This window comes from Temnothorax nylanderi, unplaced genomic scaffold, assembly GCF_030848795.1.
Source record: "Temnothorax nylanderi isolate EJ_2023f unplaced genomic scaffold, tnyl_v1.0 TNYL_tig0001_pilon, whole genome shotgun sequence".
NCBI lineage: Eukaryota > Metazoa > Arthropoda > Insecta > Hymenoptera > Formicidae > Temnothorax > Temnothorax nylanderi.
This window is the reverse complement of record NW_027249063.1, coordinates 4,613,837-4,639,058: the sequence shown is the minus strand read 5'-3', so window position 1 is coordinate 4,639,058 and position 25,222 is coordinate 4,613,837. Positions and strand designations below refer to the sequence as shown.

The 25,222-nt window shown below is 37.9% G+C and overlaps 3 protein-coding genes across 9 annotated transcripts; 2 read left to right on the top strand and 1 right to left on the bottom strand.

Annotated features, from left to right (window-relative positions):
• The first annotated feature begins 219 nt into the window (after positions 1-219).
• Ppib (peptidylprolyl isomerase B (cyclophilin B)) lies at positions 220-2,028 on the top strand. The gene is made up of 4 exons (XM_071726726.1): positions 220-423; positions 679-886; positions 971-1,155; positions 1,553-2,028. The coding sequence occupies exons 1-4, from the start codon at positions 349-351 to the stop codon at positions 1,685-1,687; spliced, it is 603 nt and encodes a 200-aa protein (XP_071582827.1). The 5' UTR covers positions 220-348; the 3' UTR covers positions 1,688-2,028.
• Positions 2,029-2,127: 99 nt separating this feature from the next.
• Positions 2,128-4,987, top strand: Gatb (glutamyl-tRNA(Gln) amidotransferase subunit B, mitochondrial). Its single transcript, XM_071726671.1, has 10 exons — positions 2,128-2,525; positions 2,692-2,839; positions 2,973-3,086; positions 3,157-3,329; positions 3,422-3,570; positions 3,645-3,877; positions 3,979-4,167; positions 4,244-4,380; positions 4,458-4,581; positions 4,666-4,987. The coding sequence occupies exons 1-10, from the start codon at positions 2,413-2,415 to the stop codon at positions 4,882-4,884; spliced, it is 1,599 nt and encodes a 532-aa protein (XP_071582772.1). The 5' UTR covers positions 2,128-2,412; the 3' UTR covers positions 4,885-4,987.
• Positions 4,988-5,159: 172 nt separating this feature from the next.
• On the bottom strand, positions 5,160-24,352 carry Mbs (Myosin binding subunit). 7 transcript variants are annotated; one of them, XM_071726579.1, is made up of 22 exons: positions 23,241-24,348; positions 19,638-19,768; positions 19,371-19,489; positions 18,575-18,734; positions 18,231-18,375; positions 17,922-18,055; positions 17,698-17,843; positions 17,299-17,430; positions 17,002-17,084; positions 16,785-16,911; positions 16,596-16,704; positions 15,752-15,886; positions 14,839-15,009; positions 14,217-14,348; positions 13,312-13,495; positions 12,781-12,939; positions 12,394-12,577; positions 12,128-12,237; positions 11,842-11,913; positions 9,037-9,360; positions 8,335-8,427; positions 5,160-6,484 (listed from the first exon to the last, which is right to left on the bottom strand). In XM_071726579.1, exons 1-21 carry the CDS (start codon positions 23,487-23,489, stop codon positions 8,335-8,337), a joined length of 3,099 nt encoding a protein of 1,032 aa, XP_071582680.1. In that variant the 5' UTR covers positions 23,490-24,348; the 3' UTR covers positions 5,160-6,484. The 7 variants fall into 7 exon arrangements, with proteins under 7 accessions (XP_071582680.1, XP_071582716.1, XP_071582687.1 ...); XM_071726615.1 differs by lacking the exon at positions 12,781-12,939 and having other exon boundaries at positions 23,241-24,352; XM_071726586.1 differs by lacking the exon at positions 8,335-8,427 and having other exon boundaries at positions 23,241-24,350.
• Positions 24,353-25,222: the final 870 nt, after the last annotated feature.

Genomic DNA, 25,222 nt, shown 5'->3' with positions numbered 1-25,222 from the left:
TGAAAATCATCAGTTTATCGCATATATCCGTAGGGCCTCTCGTACGAGCCTCGAATTGAAATCACACAGCTGTCCATTAACCAGATTGGTCCAACCTAAATACAATACAACTCGACGTTCATTCATTCCCGGTGTGTTCGCGTGCCCTCGTGGTGTGGTGGCCGTCTCGCTACGTCACCGTCGGGGGAAACGGGCCAATTGGACGCTCCCACATTTCTAAGCGTGCACACGCGTACTCGAGTCGCATCCGGTAAGCGGTCCACACTCCACTCTGACAGACGGACTGCCGGGACTGCCGCGGGGGCCAGACAGTTGCGGTATCTTCGTTCGCGTTGTTCCGTCAGCATCATGAGGCTGCTGTTGTTCCTGGGCTTGGTGGCCGCTGTCTCCTGCGCGAGCAACGGACCGAAAGTCACCGACAAGGTATAACGTGTACCATAAGGTGTACAGCCAACGGCACGCTTTATCATCGATTATTTGTATCTCGCCGATGATAAACCGATGAATACGTGGCAATCTCTGTGCCCACCGCCGCCGGCGCGAGATATTTCTGTTTCACGCACGGAAAGAACCGCGCGTCACTTATACGAGCGAACAATGCCTTTGTCCGGCAGCGCGTACTCACCGGAGCCTTCGGAATTGATGAGTCGATTAACGAAAAATTAATCGAATTTTTAGGTATGGTTCGATATCAAGATCGGCGGTGAAGATGCGGGCAGAATAGAGATCGGCCTGTTCGGCAAAACCGTCCCGAAGACGGTCAAGAACTTCGTGGAGCTCGCCAAGCTGCCGGAGGGTGAGGGGTACAAGGGCAGCAAGTTCCACAGAGTGATCAAGGACTTCATGATCCAAGGGGGTGACTTCACGAAGGGGGATGGCACTGGAGGTATGTATATATATATATTTTCAATCATTCGGCACGTCCACAGGTGTACGGTGTTTGATTACTGATTTTTTATCTGCTCGTCAGGTCGCAGCATCTACGGGGATCGCTTCGCGGATGAGAACTTCAAGCTGAAGCACTACGGCGCCGGATGGCTGTCCATGGCCAATGCCGGTAAGGACACCAACGGATCTCAATTCTTCATCACGGTCAAGCAGACGCCGTGGCTCGATGGCAGACACGTCGTCTTCGGCAAAATTATCAAAGGAATGGTAAGACCAACTGTGTTATGTAAGGTAAATGTATACTAAACCTGGACACGTACCTATGGCACACCATTTTTATTATTTTAGTCCTTAAATAAATTAGAACGTGAATTAAAATCAAAGAATCAAAGATAAAAATATTTTTCTTGTATTATATTTTTATCTTTTATCTAATCTAATTTTTATCTAATCAAAGATAAAAATATTTTTCTTGTATTATATTTTTATCTTTGATTTTAATTCGCGTTATACTTATTTAAGAACTGAAATGATAAAGGTGTCCAGACATAGGTCTTACGTGTCCAGGTATTAGTACATACATTTATCTCAATGATAACTAGAGAATACAATATTTTTTATTTGTCATTCTGTCATTTATGACATAATCACCTTCCCGCTGTAGGATATAGTGCGCAAGATTGAGCAGATAGGCACCGACTCGCGGGACAAGCCACGGAAGGACGTGGTAATCGCCGACAGCGGCGCGGAGACTGTAACGGAGCCATTCAGCGTGGTTAAGGGCGACGCCCTCGATTAAATCTTCAGCATTCGTCAACAGCCTCATTATTCTTTATGATCTCTTTATTTCGTACAAAACGATCTCTCTTGGGAGCCGCGCGGTTTTCACAGCCTCGATTGGTCTCCCCGTACGGATGAGCGATAACGTGATGTTCAACGGCATTTAACCACAGGCAGCAGCGAATATCAACGAAACGTTTTGTAAAAGGTCATAAAGTTGTTGAAGCAACAATCGATGAGCAATAGAACGATGGTTTCTATTATAATTGTTAAAAAAATTCCGTATAACTTGCATTGCACGGTAAATTTTGTACGTAAGCGGATTTTCTACATTCACGAATAAACGTAAGTTGTTTGAAGCATCGTCGTACGTGGTCGTTTCATTTCTTCTACGTAAGAAAACCGAGCTCCAATTGATTTTGGAAAATAAAAGGAAAGAGTTACGGCTAAAATATTTCAATTTACAACCATATTTTTTATAGCTTACGGATTCTAGATAAAAAAAGTTAAACATTTCTATATATAGCTATACTTAATATGGAAAGCAAAGTATGTACAATATGTACAATACGTAACATATGATTCTGACTCGAAATGGCGATTCAACAGCCGGGGATCTGTCACATTTGGAACTCCCTGTAGCCATTGGCAGCTCTGAATTGACTGAATTATTTTTTTCTCCCACGAGGAGCTCGCCAGCTTCTCTCTCTCGAACTTTAGATCGGAAAATCAAATCAATGAAAAATGTTGTCGAGGCGACGATCGTGCCTCGTCCTCGCGCGTAAATGGATCCGGAGGCGAAACGATCTTTCACGGCGGTTTCTTTCGTCCAAGATACAAAGAGACGCAAAAGTATGGTGAGCAGCTAGGTTAGGTTATAAAAAATGTTTACATTCGCGAATGTGAACGATTCTCGTTACAATTTATACATTTATCTCGCTCGTTATGTATTCACGATGCTCCCAGCAATCGTCGTAGTCGAGTCGTTAATTGTATTCACCTCTTTTTCTATTTGTAATTAAGGGAGAAATGGAAGCCCACCGTGGGATTGGAGGTCCACGCACAGATTGCCACGGAATCGAAATTGTTTTCCGCCGCGTCCACAGACTTCGCCCGCCCGGTTAATTCGTGCGTCTCGTTCTTCGACTGCGCCACACCGGGAACGTTACCTGTAAGTTTATCGAAAAACTGGTTAACAGATTGAACATCGCCTCTTTCTCGCTCACGAGAATAATTAACCGCGCGCAAACCGCAAACTATTATGATAAACATTAATTGTTGTTGTAGACACGAGTGTGTTGCAGGTGTTGAACAGGAGATGCGTGGAATCGGCGGTGACGACCGCCCTGGCGCTGTCCTGCCGACTGAACGAGACTTCCTTGTTCGAGAGGAAGCATTACTTCTACGCGGACTTGCCTGTGAGTGATAAGGCTCTATTGCAGGACAGATACTTTACGTTGTCATCTTTATTACCTACAAATTGCTTAGGCGGGGTTTCAAATTACTCAACAAGGACGACCGATCGCGGTCAATGGGGAAGTTAGGTTTCATGTGTTCACCCCGGGGCTGCACAAGTCCCCGTACTTGAAATCTTCCAAGATCAAGCAGATCCAGTTGGAGCAGGACAGTGGTAGAAGTTTGCACGACGAAAATGCGGCGAGGTATCGATCAAGGCCACTCGGTTCTATTCGAAAGTCGGTGAAAACTTAGACGATATTCCCATTAAACTTTTGGTTTTGTTATTTTTTTGTAGAAGCCTGATCGATCTTAATCGCGCCGGAATACCCTTGATGGAATTCGTGTTTGAGCCGGACTTGGTCGACGGCGAGGAAGCGGCCGCGCTTGTGAAGGAGCTTGCATTTACATTGCAGTTACTGGGCGTCTGCAGCGGCAAGATGGAAGGTCGTTTGCAGAGACCACTCTCGAATTATTGTTCCTGTACAATTTTGATATATTTAGCTATCCTTGAATTGTAGAAGGGGCACTTCGCGTGGATGCCAACGTTTCCGTGAGCAACTGCGGCAGTTTAGGCGTACGAACGGAAATAAAAAATATCGGAAGTGTGCGCGCTGTCGCTGCGGCTGTTCAATATGAGATAAATAGACACGTCTCCATCCTTGAAGCCGGTGACGAGATGTTCAATGAGACTCGCGCGTGGGACGCGGTGAACAAGAGAACTGTTCCTATGCGAGAAAAAGAAGACAAAGAGGTAATATGGCATTTTGATTTTATGTCGCTGTTACTATAGGATTATTAAATAAATCTATAAATAAATAAAATAATTATTGAATTTGCTTCGAACACTTTCAGGATTACCGATTTATGCCCGAAACAAATTTGCCACCTTTACGCATACATCTTAGAGAAGATTTACCGAATAAAAGCAATTTAGTCGATGCCGTAGTGCTGCGAAGACAATTACCCGAGTTGCCGGAACAGATACGTCAGAGATTACAGGACGTTCTTCAGATAACTCCTGAAATAATCGTAGCTCTAATGGTAAATCTTGTGATGCTCTATATTCTATAAGCAAACAAATACAAACATTGTTTTTAATATTTTATACTTTTTTTAGAGTGACTTCACATTGTTACAATTATTTAATGGAATAATGAGAAAAAATGAGAATCGCGAGCCGCAATTGGTCGCAAAGTTTCTCGTAATGAATCTGTTGACCTTTCTCAATAAAAATAAACTAACAATTGAATTTTGGTAAGCTTCTTCTTTTTATTTAAGTAAGATAATATGAAGTCTGAATTGAAAAATGTGCTCACCTAATGAATTTTTAGTATATCACGTGAAGATTTTATAGGTCAATTGATCGATTTATTACAAGACAAATTAATTAATTTAATAACGGCGAAAAAGATTTTGGAGGAATTAATAGCCGACTCAAATAAACGACCAAAAGAGGTAAAAATCTCACTTTTTTAAAATAAAAATGCAATATTTACTTGAATATTTTTTTAACTTACATGTGATTACCTTTGTACGTAGATCGTTGAAGAGCACAACTGGTTCCTGATATCAGACGAGAAGCAATTGGAACAAATGTGTTTAGAAATTATAGAGAAAAATCCGAAACTTGTATCAGGGTATAAAAGTGGCAAGAAGAAATTATTTAACGCATTGATGGGAGAAATGGCAAAAGTTACAGAGCAACGTGCAGATTTGGCTGCTGTTGCAAAAATTATGGAACGATTACTGAAATCGTGATAAATGGTAATTGCGGGAACGATAAATCTATTACTGAATTAGTATTGTGATATGATACTGTAAATAAAACAATCTGAGTAAACAAATGAGTGTAAAATCACAATGTTACTAATTACTTACCTTTCATTGTATATAATAATGCTGATCAATCACATTATATTATATATAGGGATCTGTACTAATATAAATATTTAAAAATATATACAATATAAACATGTATGAAGGAATTTTACCATCGACGGATATAAGTTTTATAAAATAACAAAAAAATAAGGTTCATGTATAAGTCTATGTATTAAATATTTACACAAATATTATTTTCTAATAAACTTCATTACGAAATAACTACATTGAGTCATCCTTTTTTACAATTGTTTACAATAATATCATTAAAAAACATGCCAACTGTCAATTACACATTCCATTGTCCAATATTTATAAATTCGTCTTTATCCAGAGCGTATTGGACAATCATTGTTGTTGCTATAAGAAAATAATAGGTAACAGCATTTTATATTGGACAGGTAGTTAAAAATAATAACACAGATTCTACATCAACAGTTCGAACTGAAGTTACCACAGCTCTAACGTACAGTAATTTTTAGCACTTTAAGGAGATTAAAAATCCCGATGTGTCTAAAGTATATTTTACATATCTGTGATATTATATAAGAAAATGTATTATATTACAGAGTAATTAAAAACATTTACTCCCGTATATGCATCAAATTTCTGTCTATACTGCAAAAATGGCAATGATGGAAGGATTTACAAATTGCAGTCTTCAGAGAAAGGCCACTTGAGTAGCAAAGGTCATGTTCTTTGACTCCTTCTTTACCACCTGCGTAATTTAGTTACAGATATATGTCACTTATTGCTTCGGTAATGCAGACTCGTTTACGATACATTATATGGATTTGCTCGTATGCAATCAGAGTGTTTCAAAAATCTTACTCCGCGGGTAAAAGTTCTCTTCTCAAATTACTAAAATGTCACATCATTGTCTATTTATCTGTATTTACAAAATGTCCTTATAAAGAATCAACATCGATAACGCGATTTGTTAAAAAAGAAAACTGTCCGTAAAGATTAACAGTTCTTTTTCTCTTCCTAATAGTCAAATAAAATAAAGCTGACTTTTCCTCTTTTTTTTTTTACTATAAAGCATTAAGTCGGTTTTATATATTGGATTATAAAATTCATCTTTCCATGACGATAAAAAGTAATTCCACAAAGTAAAATTTCTCTAAGTCTTTTTTACGATCAAGTATTCACAGTCTAAGAATAGGAGAGTAACATTTCTTTCCGCCTTTGGCACAGCCATGCGATTAATTGATCTCATAATTGGAATAAGTTAAATTACTACAAAGATAAATTCATCGGTAGCATGATGCACGTTTGTAAAGAATACTAGCGATAATGATGATGCTGCTATAGTTAAAGCAATTCATTCAATATAGTTGTAATACAACTTAAACTTTCATTACGATGTGTGCAGTTGAGACTACAAGATTTATTTGGACAATTTGCTGATTACTCTGATCAAGGCACCATTTTCATCTTTTAGCCTCTGATTTTCGCATTTTAGTTGGTCCATCACCTAGAAAAAAAAAAAAATGTCACGCTAATTCTTATGCGCTAATTGAGAGAACATAAACGTTATATAGAGGAGAGTACAGAGAAATAATGCCGTTATAGACGGAGTAAAATTTCAGTGCTCACAAAACAACAGGAGGATAAACGGAAAGAGGCACTCACAAATATTACTGCAACCAAAAGTCATTAAAGTATTCGGGTAGTGTATATACTAGCAGAAATTAATAAATCTTGAGATTGACACAGAGTAAAAGAACTGAGAAATGATCGCGTGTAGCACAAAAGCGTTTCATCAATTTACGATCTTCGTATTACGTGTAACACCAGAATCGTAAACTTTTATTTCCTTCAAGTATCGTTGCATTTGTACACAAGTATTCTTTCATGGCAATCGTTTTACATCTAATCGATATTGCATTTAATCCAAACAAATAGCTCGAACAAACTATTATTAAATATAAATCCGACATTCGAATTAAATTTCTTACACATACAAATATATTACAATAAAGTTCGTATCGTTTGGAAGAAAATTTATCCTCGTACTTGTACACAATCTAAGCGAGACTCAATCAGTGAATAATTAAGTTGACAGTTTAGGCGACGCATAGTCTTAATTAATATAACAATTCGACTTCAAGTTTTAGGGGAGGGCATTTCATATATAAAAATGCAAGAAATAATATTATGTTACAGTTGCAACTATAACTGTAAGATTGTAATCATTTGTCACATTCCTTGTTGTTGAGCACTTTTAGAACACTACAAAATAATATCGTTGATACGAAAGCTCTCTAATGCATACCAATAATGACAAGTATGCAATATTATACGTAAAAGTTAAAGAGGGATTAATGCCAACTTCGTGGATTGGATCGTTTTATTGAAGTCTATAGAAGTGCAATAAAAGTGCAACAATTTAACATTTAACATGCTTTCTTAAAGAGAAAAAGAGAAAGAGACAGAGGTGAAGATCTAAGTTAATGGAGTGTAACATGTGTTGATTTTAACAGTCGAACATGTTTCGGGAATTGTATAACTTTCACACAGTTATGATTAAGATGAATAAACTGAAAAAAAAAAGAATAACTAACTGCAGAGTCATGGCTTTCTCTTTCATGTGAAACACGTGCTAAAAATGATTATCGATGCTTGCGATGATGGCATTCAGTTTACTGATGTTATTCTGCATGTTGGATGATGGTTTTACATGGAGGAAAGTTTCCTAAAGTTAAAACTGGTGGTGTCTATATTCATTCCTATATGCATCTTATAAATGACAGACTGCGTTCTTTCTTATCTCTTGTTAAAAGACTTTTGATCTTTTTTAGTAAATGTATTATTAAATAATTTATTTGTAACATGCATCACACAATCAGCCGGAATAATTTATTGTATAATTATCACGTTTGGAACTTTATAACAATGTTGAAAAAAATTGTACACGTATTTAACGTTATATACGTAAATATATACGTGAGAGAATTGCCTCGATATACATACATTGCAGAAATAAAAATGCAATTAGTATCACACAAGAGTAATAAAATACACGATTGTATAAATATCGATTGCAGATATTCAGAGAATGAGACATATGTATTATGGTAAGCCTGAAGTTTCTATTTTATAAAAGTAAATTGTGATACCTTTAATTAAGAACTGATTAACGATCGCGTTATATGTTGGAATGCACTTTGCAAAGCTGAATTGTACGATAAGTATGATGAGTAGTATCGTTTCTGTTTTAATATTGGCGATCAGAACACAAAATTATAATTAATCATTCGATTAATGCTGTACGTGAGATACGATGTCTATCGTTAACGCAGATGCTGTCATTGTGTCCTTTACCTATTTAGTATTGGTGAGTTTGGATACGACGCGGGTAAGTGCCCGATTTTCGGCTTTCAATCTCTCATTTTCAGCTTTGAGCTTTTGTAATTGCTGTAAACAGTTAAACGATTAGCCTAAAAACCCCGCCACTGTTTTTGCTAGTTCCCAAAATAGCCAAAAAACAAATAACTAATTCGCGTTCCGTTAACAGACGAGTTAAAAACCGCGTGCAATTCCCCCGCCAAGCTACGCTACAAAGTTTTCAGAGAAGCGGAACTCGGGGGAAATATAAAATACGGGCTACTGAAAATTACTGCTTCCCGTGAAAAAAATAAAGAAAACGAGTAACAATTAAAAAAAAAAGTGGAGATTAAGAAAGAGAGTAAAGCGCCAATTTGCGTAAAATTGCCAGGTAAGGAAAAGCGTATAACCGAAGCGAATCGGGTCTTCGTACCAAAAATAATCATTGCTGTCTTTGCTTGCCGCTAGCGTTCACAGCAACACAAGAAAAAAGAGATGACGGTGTGTAACTAACTAAACAAAATCTAAAATCGTAAATATACTGATACGTATATTCGTACATATAAAAATCACAGACGATCGTGTCTCCAGTCTCCTCATTGCTCAATTCAACGTATGAAAGCATTTTCTTCCATTCGCTTTCACATACATAACGAAAAGATTCATAATGAGGAAAGCGTATCAAATCAGCGACCTTACCTTCAATTCCTCTTCCATCTCTGAAAGTTTCCTTTCCATGGCTCGCCTCTCCCTTTTCTCTGCCTCAGAGAGAATTACTTTGTTTTGGTTGATTTGCGTTTTTTCCAATAAATGCCTGACTTCTTTCAATTGCTCGTCGGAGCGCTTCAGTTTCTCCTTTAGCCTTTCGTTCTCGACCTGAGATTCCTCGTATAGTTTCTTATAGTCTAATTCGCCGTTTTCGGAACTGTTTGATTTTAATCTGATTGGTGTTGACGAGGCTTCCGACGATAGCGAAGATATCGAACCTAATCTAGTGGCTCTCCCAGAACGATCGTTTCCGCTCTAAAACAGACATAATATTAAATACCGTTAACTTTTATTCAAGCAAATCATTGTAATTTCTCGTCAACCTTTAGGAAAAATTATACACTTAATAAAACGTCATTTGAAAATATTTCAAAATCTCTGGAAGCTTTATAGATATTTACAATACGGATTTAGGATTATGATAGTCAAGGAAGCTGCTTACAGCGTATCCCTCGGAACTAGTTAAGCTTTGCAGACTGGAACTTCTCGATCCGACACTGAGACTCGGTTTTACTTTGGATCTGCTAAAACTCTCGGTTTTTTGCACGCGCGGCCGGGTGTTTACGTTTAAATAATTGTAACTGGGAGACGGACTCAGATTCAGGGGACTGTGCGAAGACAAGTTGTGAGCTGTGTGAGAAGGTAAGTTGTGAACTGTGTGAGAAGGTAAATTGTGAGCTGTGTGAGAAGGTAAATTGTGAGCTGTGTGAGAAGGTAAATTGTGAGCTGTGTAGGAAGGTAAAGTGTGAGCTGTGTGAGAGGGTAAAGTCACACCACCGTATCCCGTAGTCGTTCCACCGTACGACGTGTAGAGATTCTGATAATTCGGACTGTTCGCAGATTTCGCATATGGATTCGTTCGGTACAAGTCGCTGCTCTTAGTCCCTTTATTCAAAAAACTAGACCCGGAATACAGATTTGGCGTTTTTACGCCGAGCAATCCCGCGTTGAACGTCAAATTATTCTGATTTAACGAGAGCAAGCCGCCGATCCGTGACCTGTTTCCAAAAATTGATTGCCCATTTGTTGACGCTTGAGCTCGTAAGCCCGCAGCTGTTGTTGGCTTAGTCTGCGCTCCCTTTCTGTACGAAGACATGATTTGCGTCACGTGCGAAGTTATTACGAGACACTACAGCGCATTCGGCAGCTTCTCCCGCGAGAGATCCGTCACACGTTACTCACACAAATGGTTTGCGAGAAATTTTATTACGGCCCGCGGATATTTTAAACGCAGAAACGTTTCTCGATTTTTAGAGCCGCGCTCGTGTACGCGGTGCCGCGGATAGCGAATGATAGACTGACGGGGACTGGGCAGGGGAACCCAAGACATCAGGCAGTTCGCTTTAAAGCATTACTACTATGTGCTATTTTTGGAATGCACGCGGACACGCACACGAATATCAAGGTTGTATGTTTCGGAGAATAAATGCAGCTTTTTACCGCAGTTTAAATGTTTTTTTTTTTAGCACATAACAGTTTAAATATAGACGTTTGTGCACGATATACATTGATATGTACCACGACATACCCAATTTTATGGTGGAAGTAAGTTTAAGCGAGAAAAAGGAAATGAGTACGAATCTCGTAACATTAGACAATAGCCCTCGCATATACAAGATTTATATAGAACGCATTAACGAACTGTCTATCATCGATATGCAAAGAAGAAACGTTTTAGAGACGTTCGATGGATGCTAAATAAGCGGTATGTATACACGATTCTAAATGTCAAAGTGTCAGATTGTATTCCAAACGCGTCGGACAGAATGCTTTTAGACACGGTCAAGCCTCGGCCACGATCATCTATTTTGCTTCAATCACCGATTAAGTTCCCATATATAATTTAAACTCCTTGTCAAGTCCAATTCGATGATTTTATATTTAGAATAGTAGAATTATTTTATATCAAGATTAAGCAAAATTATATATTGACGTCAATCACAATTGTTTTTCTGTATATTTTCATATCAAATGTCACATTTTCCGAACGTAACTGACAGAGAATAACGAATGCTGGACTATTTTTATCGAGAACAGAGGCTATTCTTTCAAGAAGCTAAAAATAACGTCAAGCTCCGATAGCTTATGAAAACCGTTTATACCCAGTGAATGAAAAAGTTCGGCTGGAACATTATAAACGAGCTTCCAGAATAACGAAAAAATAATTACGTAGATATTACGAGAAAATGCTTTCTTTCATGTTATTTGCGTCTCTTTACACATAAAGTGATTTACGCGTAAACAATTGGAACTGCGCGAAACAACAAGCTGTCGGTACCGAGGTCGAAATGAGGTAATGCCCTATATCCTATGCTCTCCCCGATTTACGAGTGTTGTGTTTCCCTCTGCGTCATTCAACTGCGCGTTATCCAATTTTGGATTTTTGGCACGTGTCTGGTAAATCTGTGGCAAGGGACTCGTAAGTCGAAATTCGGATAGACGCTTTGGCGTCCGTCTGTCAGAAGGATTTTGTAAATCGAAGGTCGGTAAAACAAGAGACTGATGTATTTTAGTTCGGTATTTATACCACCGATCTGGTGTCTATTGTAGAAATTAGTTTATCATTCATGCATATGTAACCTAATCTTCGTGTTACTTTAAACCAAGTAACTTAAATTTGAAGCGCTGCTTTATGGTTTTGAAGATAACGAGGCAATGACTGGAGTTAATGCTTGGAAAGTTTATACAACACTGTGTAACAATTATTTTATATTACAAAAAATAGATTGTACTTACTTCGTTGTGATTAATTTTGGAATCATCGCAATCACCGCCAGCAGTTAGATCTTGTTTTTCTGGGTCAATTTCCTATAAAAAAAATTAAAAAACGTAATCTTTTAGAAATTTTTTAAAGTATATATTTAATTATTATCAAATAATTTTTATCATGATTAGTTTTGTTAAATTTTCTTCTAATTAAAACTTTGGAAACTTATCCCAAGTTTTTTTCTCATTTTCTTGTAATAATATTAACTAAATATTTTTGAAGATAATGTAAGTCCATTATAAAATCATTACTAACATCCATATCCACGTGGACTACACCTGTCGATCTTCTCTTAGGCCGACGTCTCCTTTGAATAACCGCTTGTGTAGCTTGTGCGTTTCTACTGTCATTTTCCTTATCTTGTTCTATACACACAAAAAATTCCGTCTTTTTACTAAAATAATAATTAATACTACACGAATTAATATCGTATTTTTATTTAATATATATATGTTTTATATAATTCTTATTAAAACATAAATTATATTCTTTATGTTGTTAATTATTCTGTAAATTCTTACCTTTGTCATCAGGTTGCTTTAACGATCTCCTAAGAGGTAAAGTAACTGTGGTTTCTGTACTACTGGTAGCAATAGTTTCCACTGGAGCTGATGATGGTCTGGGTACACCAGTTCCACCAGACGGTCTTCTCATATAGGCCGTTGCGTTATCAGTAGGTTTATTATTAGCATCCTCCAACTGAAACTATATAAAACAAAATATATTATTATAAATATATTATTACAAATTGATTTTTACAATAACATATTTGTAGTGCATTTTCCATTGTTGATTACATTTCCCGATTACATTTTTTAACGCATTGCGGCGTAGCACCAATCACACAAACAATCGTGAACATTTGCGGATTAATCACAGATAAATAATGATTTTGTAAGCGCACACACCTTGCTTCCATTGTCTACCCTTAATCTCCAAGACGGTCGTCTCTCAGGTAAATTAGATTCTTCAGAAACTTTATTCGCAGGAGTCACGGTAGTAGAGGTTGCGGTTGTTATTGTAGCTGTGATCGAAGCTGTATTGCTGGCGGTAGTAGTAGTAGTAGGCTGGATTATTAAAAAAAAAAACATGAATAAATCTCAGTTCCATTTGTCGTGTTATATTGCGTTACTATTGTAAAAATATAATAAAAAATAAAATATTATATACTCTCTCTCTCGATTTTAAGCAACACAGGTACTTCATTATGAAATCAGTTATTATTCAATTAGATCCTCACGAAATTTATTACGTTCAATCGTTAATGTCGCACTACGTTTTAATATTCACTATCAATATTTTCACACTGGATAAGTCTTCCTTGATATTATTATACACCACAAAGAATTTTTGCACATATCGGCTGATAGATAGGTAGTTAGTCGCTTTTCTAATCACAGCGATAAGGCAGCGATAATAATTACTGATATGATCTTTACCTGGGTGGACGGTGGCAATGTCGGCGATTCGTTGTTCTGTTGCTTTTTCTTCACTAATTGTTCCGCGCTCTTAATCTCGTCCAACGTCACACCTTGAGTAGACCTTCTAGTTTCTCTTACTCTCTTTGCGTGGGCTTTCCTTTGGGTTTCACTTTCCTCATCGCGTACCGGCGGAACGAAGGATCTGTACATATACATACGGTAACACATGAGATATCAGCTTACAAGTTGCAACAAAAGATATGTAATATTGTCAGATTGTTTTATCTGTGCAATAAAAACAAACTTTTAGTAAGCATTGTTCAACACAATTTGTAAGCAATATCAAAAGATTTCACATAAAATAAAAGTATACGTATTCCTGTAAAAACAAATAATTAAAATATCTCTTCTCCGTTTCAGGTACACGTTTGATGTTACATATTATATAATTTCAATTTCTTCCTTGTAGTAGTGTATCCAATTTAGAATCAATTGCAAAATAAAAAAAAACAAAAAAAAAATAAAGAATTATTCTAGCCGACAATTTTCACAGAATATAAATGTTTGTTGCAATAAATCAAACCACATTGAAAATATCATAAAGTTATACATTTAGCAGTACAAATTGAATAAAGTGCATTTGTGTGTAGCAGTGTGTTCATTTGCCAACCATGATCAGGTAATATTTGGGCAAATTTGATGAATTCAGATGTGTGGTGGATAAGGTGGGCTATCCATATGTATATAAAGATATTCAAATATATATATAGGACGATTAATGAGCAAATAAAAAGAATAACCACACTGCAAAAAGCAAACTTCCATGCTACTGCCAGCAAATTAACGTAATTAATACGTAAATATTTGACAATATGCAAAAGTCATAATATTTCAGGAGGATCTTCCGAGCAGTGAGTACCCACTTGAAGAAATTCTTGAAGATATTTCCTGGACTTAGCTTGCTCCCTCCTGGTGTAGTGGGAGTTCCAGGAGCAGTTGCTACTGCATTATTTGTATTCGATACAACTGTAGATGCAGCTTCCACTGGTTGGACACTACCCAGCCACATTAATATTATAACGCACAATACAGAATGTAAATACACAGATGTCAATTGTGTGCACATGTAATAATGTATTTTGATGTTGTAAATAAGTGTTTGAGATCCCTATTAGAAGAATTCGCCTTGGAAAAGCCCAAATATTTATTTAATATTAATTATGTGACAAGAGTAAAAGTATATGAATTGAAAGTTTTATACGTAGCTTTATGTAGAGCTCATAATAGCTAAAAAGTGTTTAGAATTTTTACTTCGTGTAGGTAAAATTGAAATAACACATATACATGAAATATTCGATTTTAACCAAAGTTGTAAAAAGACGATTAAAAATTTTACGGCCAATATTTTTTACATTTTGTAAGACAGTGAAGATACTGCAATCCACTTATAATCTCATGTAAAATAGATTAAAAGAGGCCATCTCATAACATTTAGATAATATTTAATATAATAAGTGTAGATCTTTAGTACAAAAATGTATTTACCTGCGAATTTGATTGACTGGAATAGGACTTGTTGTTGTGGTGGCAGTGGTAGTTGTTGTAATGGATGACAATAGACTCGATGCCAATGTTTTAGATGCGGATGTTGGTGAAAGTGTATTGCTTCCTTGTGGCAGTCTTGATAATTCCAAATTTAATTTCACGTCTTTTTTTCTAGAGTAAGAATAAAATAAATAATTAAAAAAAGGAATAATGTGTACATATAATAAATACAATGTGAACATATAATAAATTATCGAAAGTATATATTTTAATAACGTTGCCATATTCAAAAGCACTAAAGATAAAAACATTTTCGTATTTATTAACATTTTCACGGATAAACTGAAATAATTCTTGTATCTCACAACAGAATCTTTTAAATGCTTTAATTATATACTTTAAGATTTATTTTTTAAAAAGATGCAAATGTATAATTATAAATTTCTCTATTCTTTTTCTATTTATTTGTTACCTCAGTCATGTAGGAGTGAGAGAATTAATATTAAAGAAAAGAGTTACTTTTAGATATGCATTTGTAAATTTTCGTAAATAATTAAATTAGAATTGATTAAAAGTTATCTCTTGATGTAATCAGCACTATTATTTGATTTAATTCAAAGCTTTCTAAAGTTTCAAGCTAGGATAACAAATAGCAAGCGACATTAAAAGCTCATTAGTACAGAATGTATAAAAAGGAAAAAAAACATTAAAACCACATCTGTTACATTCTCACACACTTTCAAATAATACAAATGGTCTGATGCTATCGCAGCAGTCTACATATTATACAGTACAATCATGTTGAACATGTCGGGCAGAATGACCGAATTGATATTAACATGATTGCAGTTTGTATTGTACAAATGAAAGCATTGTAACATTGTATCATTGATTAGAAGCATGCGGCATATACCTGTGTGTTTCGCGTAGAGATGCAGAGCGAGTCGTAGCATTGGTGTGGGTAGGAGTAGCTGCATTGCAGCGATGGAGGGTAGGGCACGAGAACGCCTTGATGCGAGCACGTAATGCCAAATACTGCTCATAAAACCTGCATCACATGCATTACCGTGCCATGCATATCTCTACACTAATTATTGTAATAGTATAGGGACATACGTTACAAATACAAAACGCTAAGACTCATAATTAATGCGGACACATATGCGGAGTATGCATATTATACAATATCTTAGTTGCGCCGCCGAACGTAGCACCGCTGTTAATAGCATTAAATATCTGCCGATATCATTAGCAAATAAAAAACAATATCACAAAATGTACGGAAATTAGAACAAACACGAAGATTTGTTAAAACAGAAATCGGTAACTCCTTCACCAATCATCACTAAATTCAATACCAACCTTCCTTTAATGACACTCTATCCATAAAAACAAATTTCAGCTTAATTGATATCACAAAATTTACGGAAATTAGAGAAATCGCGGAGATTTGTTAAGATAGAAATCGGTAACTCCTTTTGGAGACTTTAGAGACTTTAGAGAGAAAATGAGACTCTATAAGCTGTCAAATGACACCTTATTTATTACTCTACGATTATTAGTTTCGAAGATATAACCGTTCAAAGTGTGACATGTTTTCGTTGCATCTGTGCTCCTGGATTTACCCCCCACCCCCCTACTGTCGACAAAGACGTAGTTCTACGTCAAAAACATGATATTACTACAACAAATATAAAGCCGCGAATATATAAAAAAAAAGAATATGACGTATGAAGCAGGGACTTAGCTAGACTTACTTTTCATCTGTCTCGAAACTATGCGTCCTTCTTAATACCACATCGGATTCTCCACTAACTTTGTTTGGTGTTGTTGGTATCTTAATATTGTTATCCTTATCTTCGAGTTCTGTGAAATAATTACACAAATTTATTAAGAGCTCATCTTAAAAATTTGTGAAACGTAAACGCAACATTCGATGAACATACTTGTAGGTGCAGAATTAGTAGTTTCAGTACTTTGCATTCTATTTCGAAAGGAACCTGAACGTCTCCAAGATGGTACAACACCGTCCTCGTTATTATCAGTCTGTTGTTTTGGAGGCAATATTGGAGCCTTAAAAAAGATGAAAGCGAATAAATGTAAAATTATTCGAGAATACAAAATATATGTTAAAACGATTCGTGATTAAAACGAATGTTTTACCTGATTAGGAACTTTATTAGTTTCGACCGGAGATATTGGACTATGGGGTGCACTTTCATCCTTGTTTACTCTATTTTTCTTTTCTGTAAAATAATTGATCAAAAATTTTACTACAAAACTGTCAGTGTTTCACAAAGAGAAGAGTATTTCAAGTCCAACTCTTTAAAGCAATAACCAATCCAGTAAGTTTCATTTAAAATACTCTATATAAAACTTTTATATAATACATGCAATAGCAAGCAGTAATTCATATCATCAGAAATAAGAAAGGAAAACAGTCTTACAGATCAAACTTACCGTCATCTGTAAGACATGTCGCGTGGTTAGACTTATCAGATTGATTGGAGAAAGTGGAAGAGTGTGATTCTGAGCTAGTCTCAGATTCACCTTCACCATCACTCTCTTCCATGTGTGTTTCACGTGTTGCTTCTGTCCATGCAGCAATGTTATAAGAAATACAGATTACAGTTAACAGTACATAAATTAGATTTGCAAAACTGGACGATAGGATAGAGATTTGTGAGAAAGTTTGCAAAACATAATTATTCTCTTTCCTCTTTCTTCATAAAAGATAAACATGGAAGTTGCAGAGTAGATAGTTATTTCGTATTAATCTCTTAAAAAAAAAAAAGAAAAAAATGTGTACGTGCGGATTAGATCGTATACTGGAAGGAATGATACAAACAAGAATCTTACCAACGTCGCTGTTTGTACTAGTGCTGGAATCTTCTTTATCGGATTGAATCTCTAATTCAACCTTCTTAACTTTATTTGGCGTTTCCTCTTCAAAGATCTCGGTAGATTCTTGTGCCGCTACTGCGTTATCAGCACTCGTTGAGACACTGTAACATTTAGAAAGAGATATTAAAGGAAAAAATAAATTATTTATAATTATTATTTAAGATTGTTATGTTGCTCACCGTTTCTTTGGTATAGACGATTGCTTCTTATTATTTGTTTGTGGATTTTCTTTCACGATAAGTGCTTGTTGCTCTCTTAAGTTTTCAAGAGATTTGAGGATGTCTGCATCAGCAACATCGAAAGCAGTTTGATCCTAAAAGCGAGATACTGGTGAGAAAAGAATCAAGAAGTATCATGTAATTATATCTGTCAGCCAAAGATCCAGCCCGGATTCAAATTAAATTAATCTGAAGTCAGCCTGGGGCTAACTTGAACCAATCTCAACCCAGTCTGTGATATACAATTATTATAAATGTTTATTCTCTTACAGCATAATTTTTCATATCCATATCACAGCCATTCTCAACAAGAAGTTTGCAAGCTTCCAGTTGGCCCCAATGTGCCGCACCGTGCAAAGGCGTCCATCCATCAAAGTCCTGTGCATCAACATTGCATCGAGCTTGTAGTAATATTCTGCACAGAAGTATTAAAAGGATTCAATAGAAAGAATCAACTCCAAATCTGCACTTAATATATCAGAAAAATTGTTCAACTTTTAAAATAATCTCTGTTTTGTTGCAACGCGCGTATGTGTCCAATACAGATTTAACTTCCTCTGACTCATTAAGTGATATACAAAATCAGATTATTTTATTTTTAATTAATATCTTACTGCATGACTTTGATGTAGCCTTTGGCGGCGGCGACATGGAGTGCGGTGGCTCCTGATCTCGGATGGATGGAATCTTTGCCTGGTGCACCTGCTCGCCAAGCTTTTGCGTCATTCAGCATTGATCTTTCCTCATCACTCCTAGCTTGATCACAATCAATACCTGCGAACAAAATTAGATATATTCGTTAGAAAAAATTTAATTTATTTCGCATATTCGATGATTTATTAATTTTTTAGCAAGTAACCAGTATTTCGCAAATATGTTTAACTGTGATTTTATCAGCGAATTTAATATTGTACTTTAAGAAAGTCACTTTTGATAACAATATCTCAATACATTTGTATACGAGTATTTATACGTGTGCAAAGTGTGAATAATGCATGGTTGCTTAAGAGAGTATTTCAGCACATTGTACGTAAAATTATATCAATAACATCACGAAAAGGGGTCAATGAAAGAGAACATCTTTGCCAACGTACGACTTACTGTGTTTGAGCGTGCAAACCTCTAGCCGGATGTTGAGTTTTAGGTGCTTAATGTTTTACATGTCAAGCGTTTATACTTTATCCAGCTTCACGTATAAACATCTAACAGCTTTATAAAGAGCTTAGATAAAGAGATGAATGATAAGACGGTGGCTAATTGCCACTTACGCAGTTAAATTGTAAAATTATCGCAGCAGAGACTATTTCAGTACTAAGATTTCCAGCTCTGATTTTCCTCGGAAGTCTATAATTAAAAGTTTTACGCAATAGAGGCCTCAGACATCCTGCAGGTATACATATAAATACAAACCTGCTTTATTTATATGCTGTTGGAGCATGTCTTCCATCTCGTCGCTTTCTGCAATATCCAGCGCCAGTTCACCGTCATTGTTTACCGCTGCCAAATTACATCCTTGTTCTATTAGGTATCTGTAAAATACACAATTTTCCAGTCATTGTAATAAACATGCTTGGCACACTTATAGGTACAAAATCAGCGCATTTATAAATAAATTACGAATATAAAATATATAGAGAAAAATATCTTTTCTACAATTTTGTAGAAAATTATACTAACTTAGCGATAGATATGAATCCGCAAGATGCTGTGGCATGTAAGGGCGTCCAGCCTTCATTATCTCCACGATTGATATCCGCTCCTTGTTCCACCAAAAACTCCACCATATCCAGGTCATCGTCAATGCAAGCCTGTTGTAATAATATAAGCGTGGAGTATAGCACGAATATATCGTACGGTGATTATATCAATGTGCGCGAATAGACGAGTTGAACGAGAGGGATGAAAAGCGTGCGCGATTGGCAAGATGTATTTCGAGGTCTCAACATCGAGACCGCTGATTTTGCTCGGTCTAGTCAAGTCTGGTCGCAATCCAAGGCTCGAATCGACGTTATGTTACAAATGCGCTGTTGGATTTTCGATTTGCATCATTACCTTTTATACCTCAATACGGAAATAATATCTCTGTACAACAATGGAATGTTTTATTGCGAGACATATATAGTAAATTTGTATCATAAAATTTACAAGATTTTTTGGAGAGATTAATTTTCAATATATTTTCAAACAGAATTGTAAAATAGAATATAGGAAAAAAAAGAAGATAAAACACAGTTGTCGTTTAATCACAAAATCTTTGCAGATATTTAACGTTCGGTAATCTTTTCGTAACCAGATTACAGATTACACACTGAGAAAAAAAAATCGTTGATTCAAAGAAATATTATTTGATTCAACTAAATGCAGCGGTCACGGGCTGTCAAGCTAACATTTGTTAATTCAAAAAATATTATATAAAATAAAATAAAATATTTCTTGATATTACTCACGTATATTTGATTTAAATATATTAATATTTACATTAAACAAATCACTACAACTAAACGAGTTTAGTCAAATTAACAACATTTTTTTCTCAGTGCACGGTACGTTAAAAGGCGTGAATTATTTTTCACGCGTACAAATTCCCGCGACTTCGATATTACCGAAGTGAAAAAAGTTCGGTACATATTACAACATTGCTAGACACAGAGAATTTAAACTGAACACAGATGCTGCAGCCTGTGACTTCTAACAGAGAGCTATAAATAGCATTTGATGCCTGATGTATTTTCACATTCTATTTTCGCAAATCCATGAAATGCCTTAACTTCCTTCCTTCTCACTTAAATAACAGCCATAAATATCGGCTCGCGTTATGGAAAATGTTATTCCATTTAATAAGACTTGGATGTAAGGCTCTCCGCTACCGCGTTACCCGCCGCGAGTATATCTCTTTACGTTTACATGAATATATTGAACGATATTTTCACAGTTTTCTTAAGCTCTACTTCGAAACCGTCACGGTTGTTGATTAATTTAATTGGCAAATATGCATTAAGGAATATATTATTCAGAAAATATAAAACGAAATTATTGCATATTGCATTAAATATTATCTTTTGTGGTTGTAATTTTAAGATTACACCTTAAAAAATATCACGCTTTATCATTTTGAATTATTTACGGTCCGTGAGATTTACGATTTACTTATATATTTAAATAATTACTTCTTTTCGGCCGGAATATAATTGTTCCTTTCTTCTTCGCATCAGAAAATTCTTACACGCTAACCGGCCTTCTTCTCGTTAATGTACCCTCATTAATTACTTAGTACTGTAATAACCGTTATGGTATATACGTGTATTATACAAGGTGTCCCGGATTACCCAGTTGCGTCCGCTTTCGGAAACACCCAGAAATAGATTGCTCGTAAAAGCTTGCCACTCGCGAAAAAAAAGTCGTTGTCGGTGTAACAAGAAAATTGCTACACAATCTCTAATCGTTAAGGCGTATCTCAGAATGACGTTACAGCTACAAATACAAATTCTTTGAACATCAGCATGTAAAATTAATTCTCTTTCCGACAAGGTTTCAATTTTAATCTCCTAATTTTTAATTAAGATATATAGAGCTTAGTTAGAAAATACTATGGCAATCGGTCTATCCGAGGAGCAAAATAAGAGAAACATTGAGATGATAAAGCAAGTTTTTTAAGTTATTAAGTAAATGTAAAAAACAACCATGCAACCCCAATCATTGAGTATACAATAAATCAAATATACAATTACGTACACAATTATATATACATCCAATTTTAAGAGAATAACACTATATGTTGGACCAGCAATTATTTCATATTCCAACATTCCATACATAAGTCGAAGACTATGTGGACACAGTGTACAATAAAAATATGAAAATTTTCAACCATGCTTCATAAAGGAGAATAATTTCTACAAATTATATTTCATAAAATAAATAAATATATTTTAAGCGTGAATATAATATTTTAATAGAAGAACGAGATAAAATTAACAATAAAACATTATTCATTAATAATAGCAATTAACTCTCCTTTAAAGATTTATTTAAGAACTGCAGTTGTCTTGTCAGGCAACGTGAAACTTGCAGAAGAGTAAATGTCTTCTGAGCAATATCACTTTTAACTCGTTAAATTAAACGAATTAAATGAATGAATTTCTAGAAAGTAACTATAGATATTTCTGAGGAAAGATTAACGCCTCTCGGAATACATTTTATATATAAAATTCCGTCTTTTGTTTTTGATTCCACTGAACATTTTTGCTTGCGTTTTTATGCACAATATGGATCTTAAGGTCTAACAAGATAGAACGAGATTTTAGAGTGCGCCTTTATATATATTTTTTCTATATTTCCTCTTTAAAAGAAACGAATAACATTCAAATCCTGACCAGACCAAACAAAATTACTGGCGAATAGATTACCTTTAATCTCGGTTTAACTTACTTTTTATCTTTTTCTAGTTCTAGGAATTAGAAAAAGATAAGAAATGAGTCAAACCGAGATTAAAGTTAATCTACATTGGTGGAAGTGAAGATCAATTAACAAAATGTCAGTCGCGTGTCAAGTGCCGAAGGAAAGGATCTGGTGGAAGGAAAAACAAAATATTGGATCTCGTGATAGAGTTCCAGGGTTTACTCCGATCGCGTGGATACAGTCGAGTCACGGCGCCGGCGGCTCGGCTAACGCTGTACGTCAAAACGTCTCGCAACAAAGTTAGCATTTCGGTTACACAAGCGAGGACATTACCGCGCGTAAAACAGCCTCCTCACTAATACACGGTAACGCGGGTAATTAACGGTCGGGAGCAGACGCCGCCGACGCCGCCGTCGCCGCCGCCGCATTCGCGATCAGCGTGGCGGGTCTCTTGACGGGATTCCAAGAGAGACCTGTTCCCCCCTTAACACCCGGCGCCAAGTCGAGTCGGCGAGAGTCTGGGGGGGGGGGGAGGGCGCGTCGCGTATCCCCCTCGCTCGAACCCCTCGTCGGTATGCGAACACCCCCGCGAATAAATACTCGAATTAGACTGAATTAGACAGCTGGAGCTCGTAGGAGCCATCTTGCAGAATTACGTTTTTCGAGAGAGGAAGAGAAAAAGGAAAGAAGGACTAGAAGGAGACGTCGAAGGAAACGAGGAAGGAAACGGAGAACGCGTTCGGAGCGGGATAGGAATAAGGGAAGAGGGGGGGGGGCTTGAAAGCTGTCAAAATCAGTAGGATGCCAGCGGAATGTCAGAGGGATGCCAGAGAAAGAGAGAGAGAGAGAGAGAGAGAGAGAGCGAGCGACGCCCTTAACTACCTGGTGCAGCGCGGTGAGGCCGTCGACATTCCCGGTGTTGATGTTCGCCCCGTTCTGCAGCAGGCGCACGACCTCCTCCTTGTCGCTGGCCGCGCACGCCGCCAGGAACACGATGTCGGCGGAGAACTTGATCTTGCGCGCGACCTGCCGCGGCTGCGTGGGCTCGCGATTCGTCTCGGACTGCTCCCAGCGTTTGAGCTGTTCGGCACGCTTGAACAGGGCCGAGCTGGAACGTGTCTCGAGAGACATTGCCCCGACGACGGCGGCGGCGGCGAGGACGGCGAGGACGGCGGTGGCGGTGGCGGTGGCGGCGGCGGCGGCGGCGGCGGCGGCGGCGAAGAGGAGAAGAGAAGAAGAGAAGAGAAAAAAAAAGTCACGACGCGCTCGGGCCCGAGCGCCGCTCGCGCGCTCCTCTTCTCTCAAGGGGGCACGGCAGAGAAGCTGGCAGGCTGCTCCTATAATCGCTCCTCCTGTCGCGCGCACGGGCTCCTCTCCTTCTTCTCGCGCTTGGCACCCGCGCGCGGCCGCGCGCCACACATGCAAGCCGTCGGCGCACACGCGCACACGGTCACTCACTCATTCACTCGCTCGCTCCAGCTCGCTCCAGCTCGCTCGCGCTCGGCCCTCGCGCCGCTCTCTCTAGCTCGTTCCGCGTTTCGTTCCGTCTTCTTCCTCTTGCCCTTGCCCGCGCGCCCTTCGGGTCTTCCACTTCGCTCGGTTAGTGTTTCGACGATTACGACGATGACGGCGGCGGCGGCGGCGGCGGCGACTGCGCTACGTGAAGTTGAACACGCACGCATGCACGCACGCACGCACACAGTCGTACACTTTGCTTCACTGCGCGCGACACGGCACGTGAAACAGGCGTTTCCCGCGATTCTGCTCCATATATGAGAGAGCGGATCGCGCCCGGGGCCGTATTCCCATCCGCGTGTTTATTGTCGGAACGCGCGCGCCGGAGTCTTCAGGCCTTTTGACGGGGTTACCCGGAGGGAGCGGTCGTGCACGGAGTCGCCTGTCGCCTTCCAGTCGAACACCACCTCTGCTGGGCACTCATTTACGGAAACGGTTTAGACCAGCGTGCTACACGCTATTCTTGGCCGTCGCTCCCTCGCGCTCCGCGCCGGACGAGCTCGGAGTCTCGGAGTTCGGACACCGAAGCTCGGGCTCGCATCGTTGCCAACATGCCGACTCTGGCGCCGACGACCGGCGTCTAGGGATTTCGAGCTGGCGATATGTTCACGTTCTCCGACGACGAAGCGCGGCTTCTCTTAAGCCTTGTGTACACGATACTAGAAATCGGTCCGAGTTTCGGTTTAAGCCAATGAAACTGCTGCTTTTCTGTCAGAGCTGCAATTTGATTGGCTTAAACCGAAACTCGGACCGATTTCTAGCATCGTGGACACCGGGCTTTAAGCCTTGTGTCCACGATGCTAGAACTGCGTCCGAGTTTCGGTTTAAGCCAATGAAACTGCTGCTTTTCTGTAAGAGCTGCTAGTTGATTGGCTTAAACCGAAACTCGGACACAGTTCTAGCATCGTGGACACCGGGCTTAAAGCCTTGTGTACACGATACTAGAAATCGGTCCGAGTTTCGGTTTAAGCCAATGAAACTGCTGCTTTTCTGTAAGAGCTGCAAGTTGATTGGCTTAAACCGAAACTCGGACCGATTTCTAGTATCGTGTACACAAGGCTTAAACCGAAACTCGGACCGATTTCTAGTATCGTGTACACAAGGCTTTAAGCCTTGTGTCCACGATGCTAGAACTGTGTCCGAGTTTCGGTTTAAGCCAATGAAACTGCTACTTTTCTGTAAGAGCTACAAGTTGATTGGCTTAAACCAAAACTCGGACGCAGTTCTAGCATCGTGGACACAAGGCTTTATTGGATATTCGACAAGTTTTTGAAACGAGGTGAAAATTACAAAAGTGAACAGATTTATTAGATTTCGATAAAAGAAATCGTAGATAGTGGATTTCTTCA

What these genes read in the sequence shown, in the direction of transcription:
- Ppib (XM_071726726.1), top strand. Translation starts at nt 349, where the DNA reads ATGAGGCTGCTGTTGTTCCTGGGCTTGGTGGCCGCTGTCTCCTGCGCG. An exon ending in GAAGGGGGATGGCACTGGAG is followed by an intron (nt 887 to 970) that starts GTATGTATATAT and finishes TCTGCTCGTCAG; the next exon opens with GTCGCAGCATCTACGGGGAT. An exon ending in GCAAAATTATCAAAGGAATG is followed by an intron (nt 1,156 to 1,552) that starts GTAAGACCAACT and finishes TTCCCGCTGTAG; the next exon opens with GATATAGTGCGCAAGATTGA.
- Gatb (XM_071726671.1), top strand. Translation starts at nt 2,413, where the DNA reads ATGTTGTCGAGGCGACGATCGTGCCTCGTCCTCGCGCGTAAATGGATC. An exon ending in GAGAAAAAGAAGACAAAGAG is followed by an intron (nt 3,878 to 3,978) that starts GTAATATGGCAT and finishes GAACACTTTCAG; the next exon opens with GATTACCGATTTATGCCCGA. An exon ending in AAACTAACAATTGAATTTTG is followed by an intron (nt 4,381 to 4,457) that starts GTAAGCTTCTTC and finishes ATGAATTTTTAG; the next exon opens with TATATCACGTGAAGATTTTA.
- Mbs (XM_071726579.1), bottom strand. Translation starts at nt 23,489, where the DNA reads ATGTCTCTCGAGACACGTTCCAGCTCGGCCCTGTTCAAGCGTGCCGAA. An exon ending in AAAGCAACCTGATGACAAAG is followed by an intron (nt 12,238 to 12,393) that starts GTAAGAATTTAC and finishes TTGTGTGTATAG; the next exon opens with AACAAGATAAGGAAAATGAC. An exon ending in TAGTCCACGTGGATATGGAT is followed by an intron (nt 11,914 to 12,127) that starts GTTAGTAATGAT and finishes TTTTTTTTATAG; the next exon opens with GAAATTGACCCAGAAAAACA.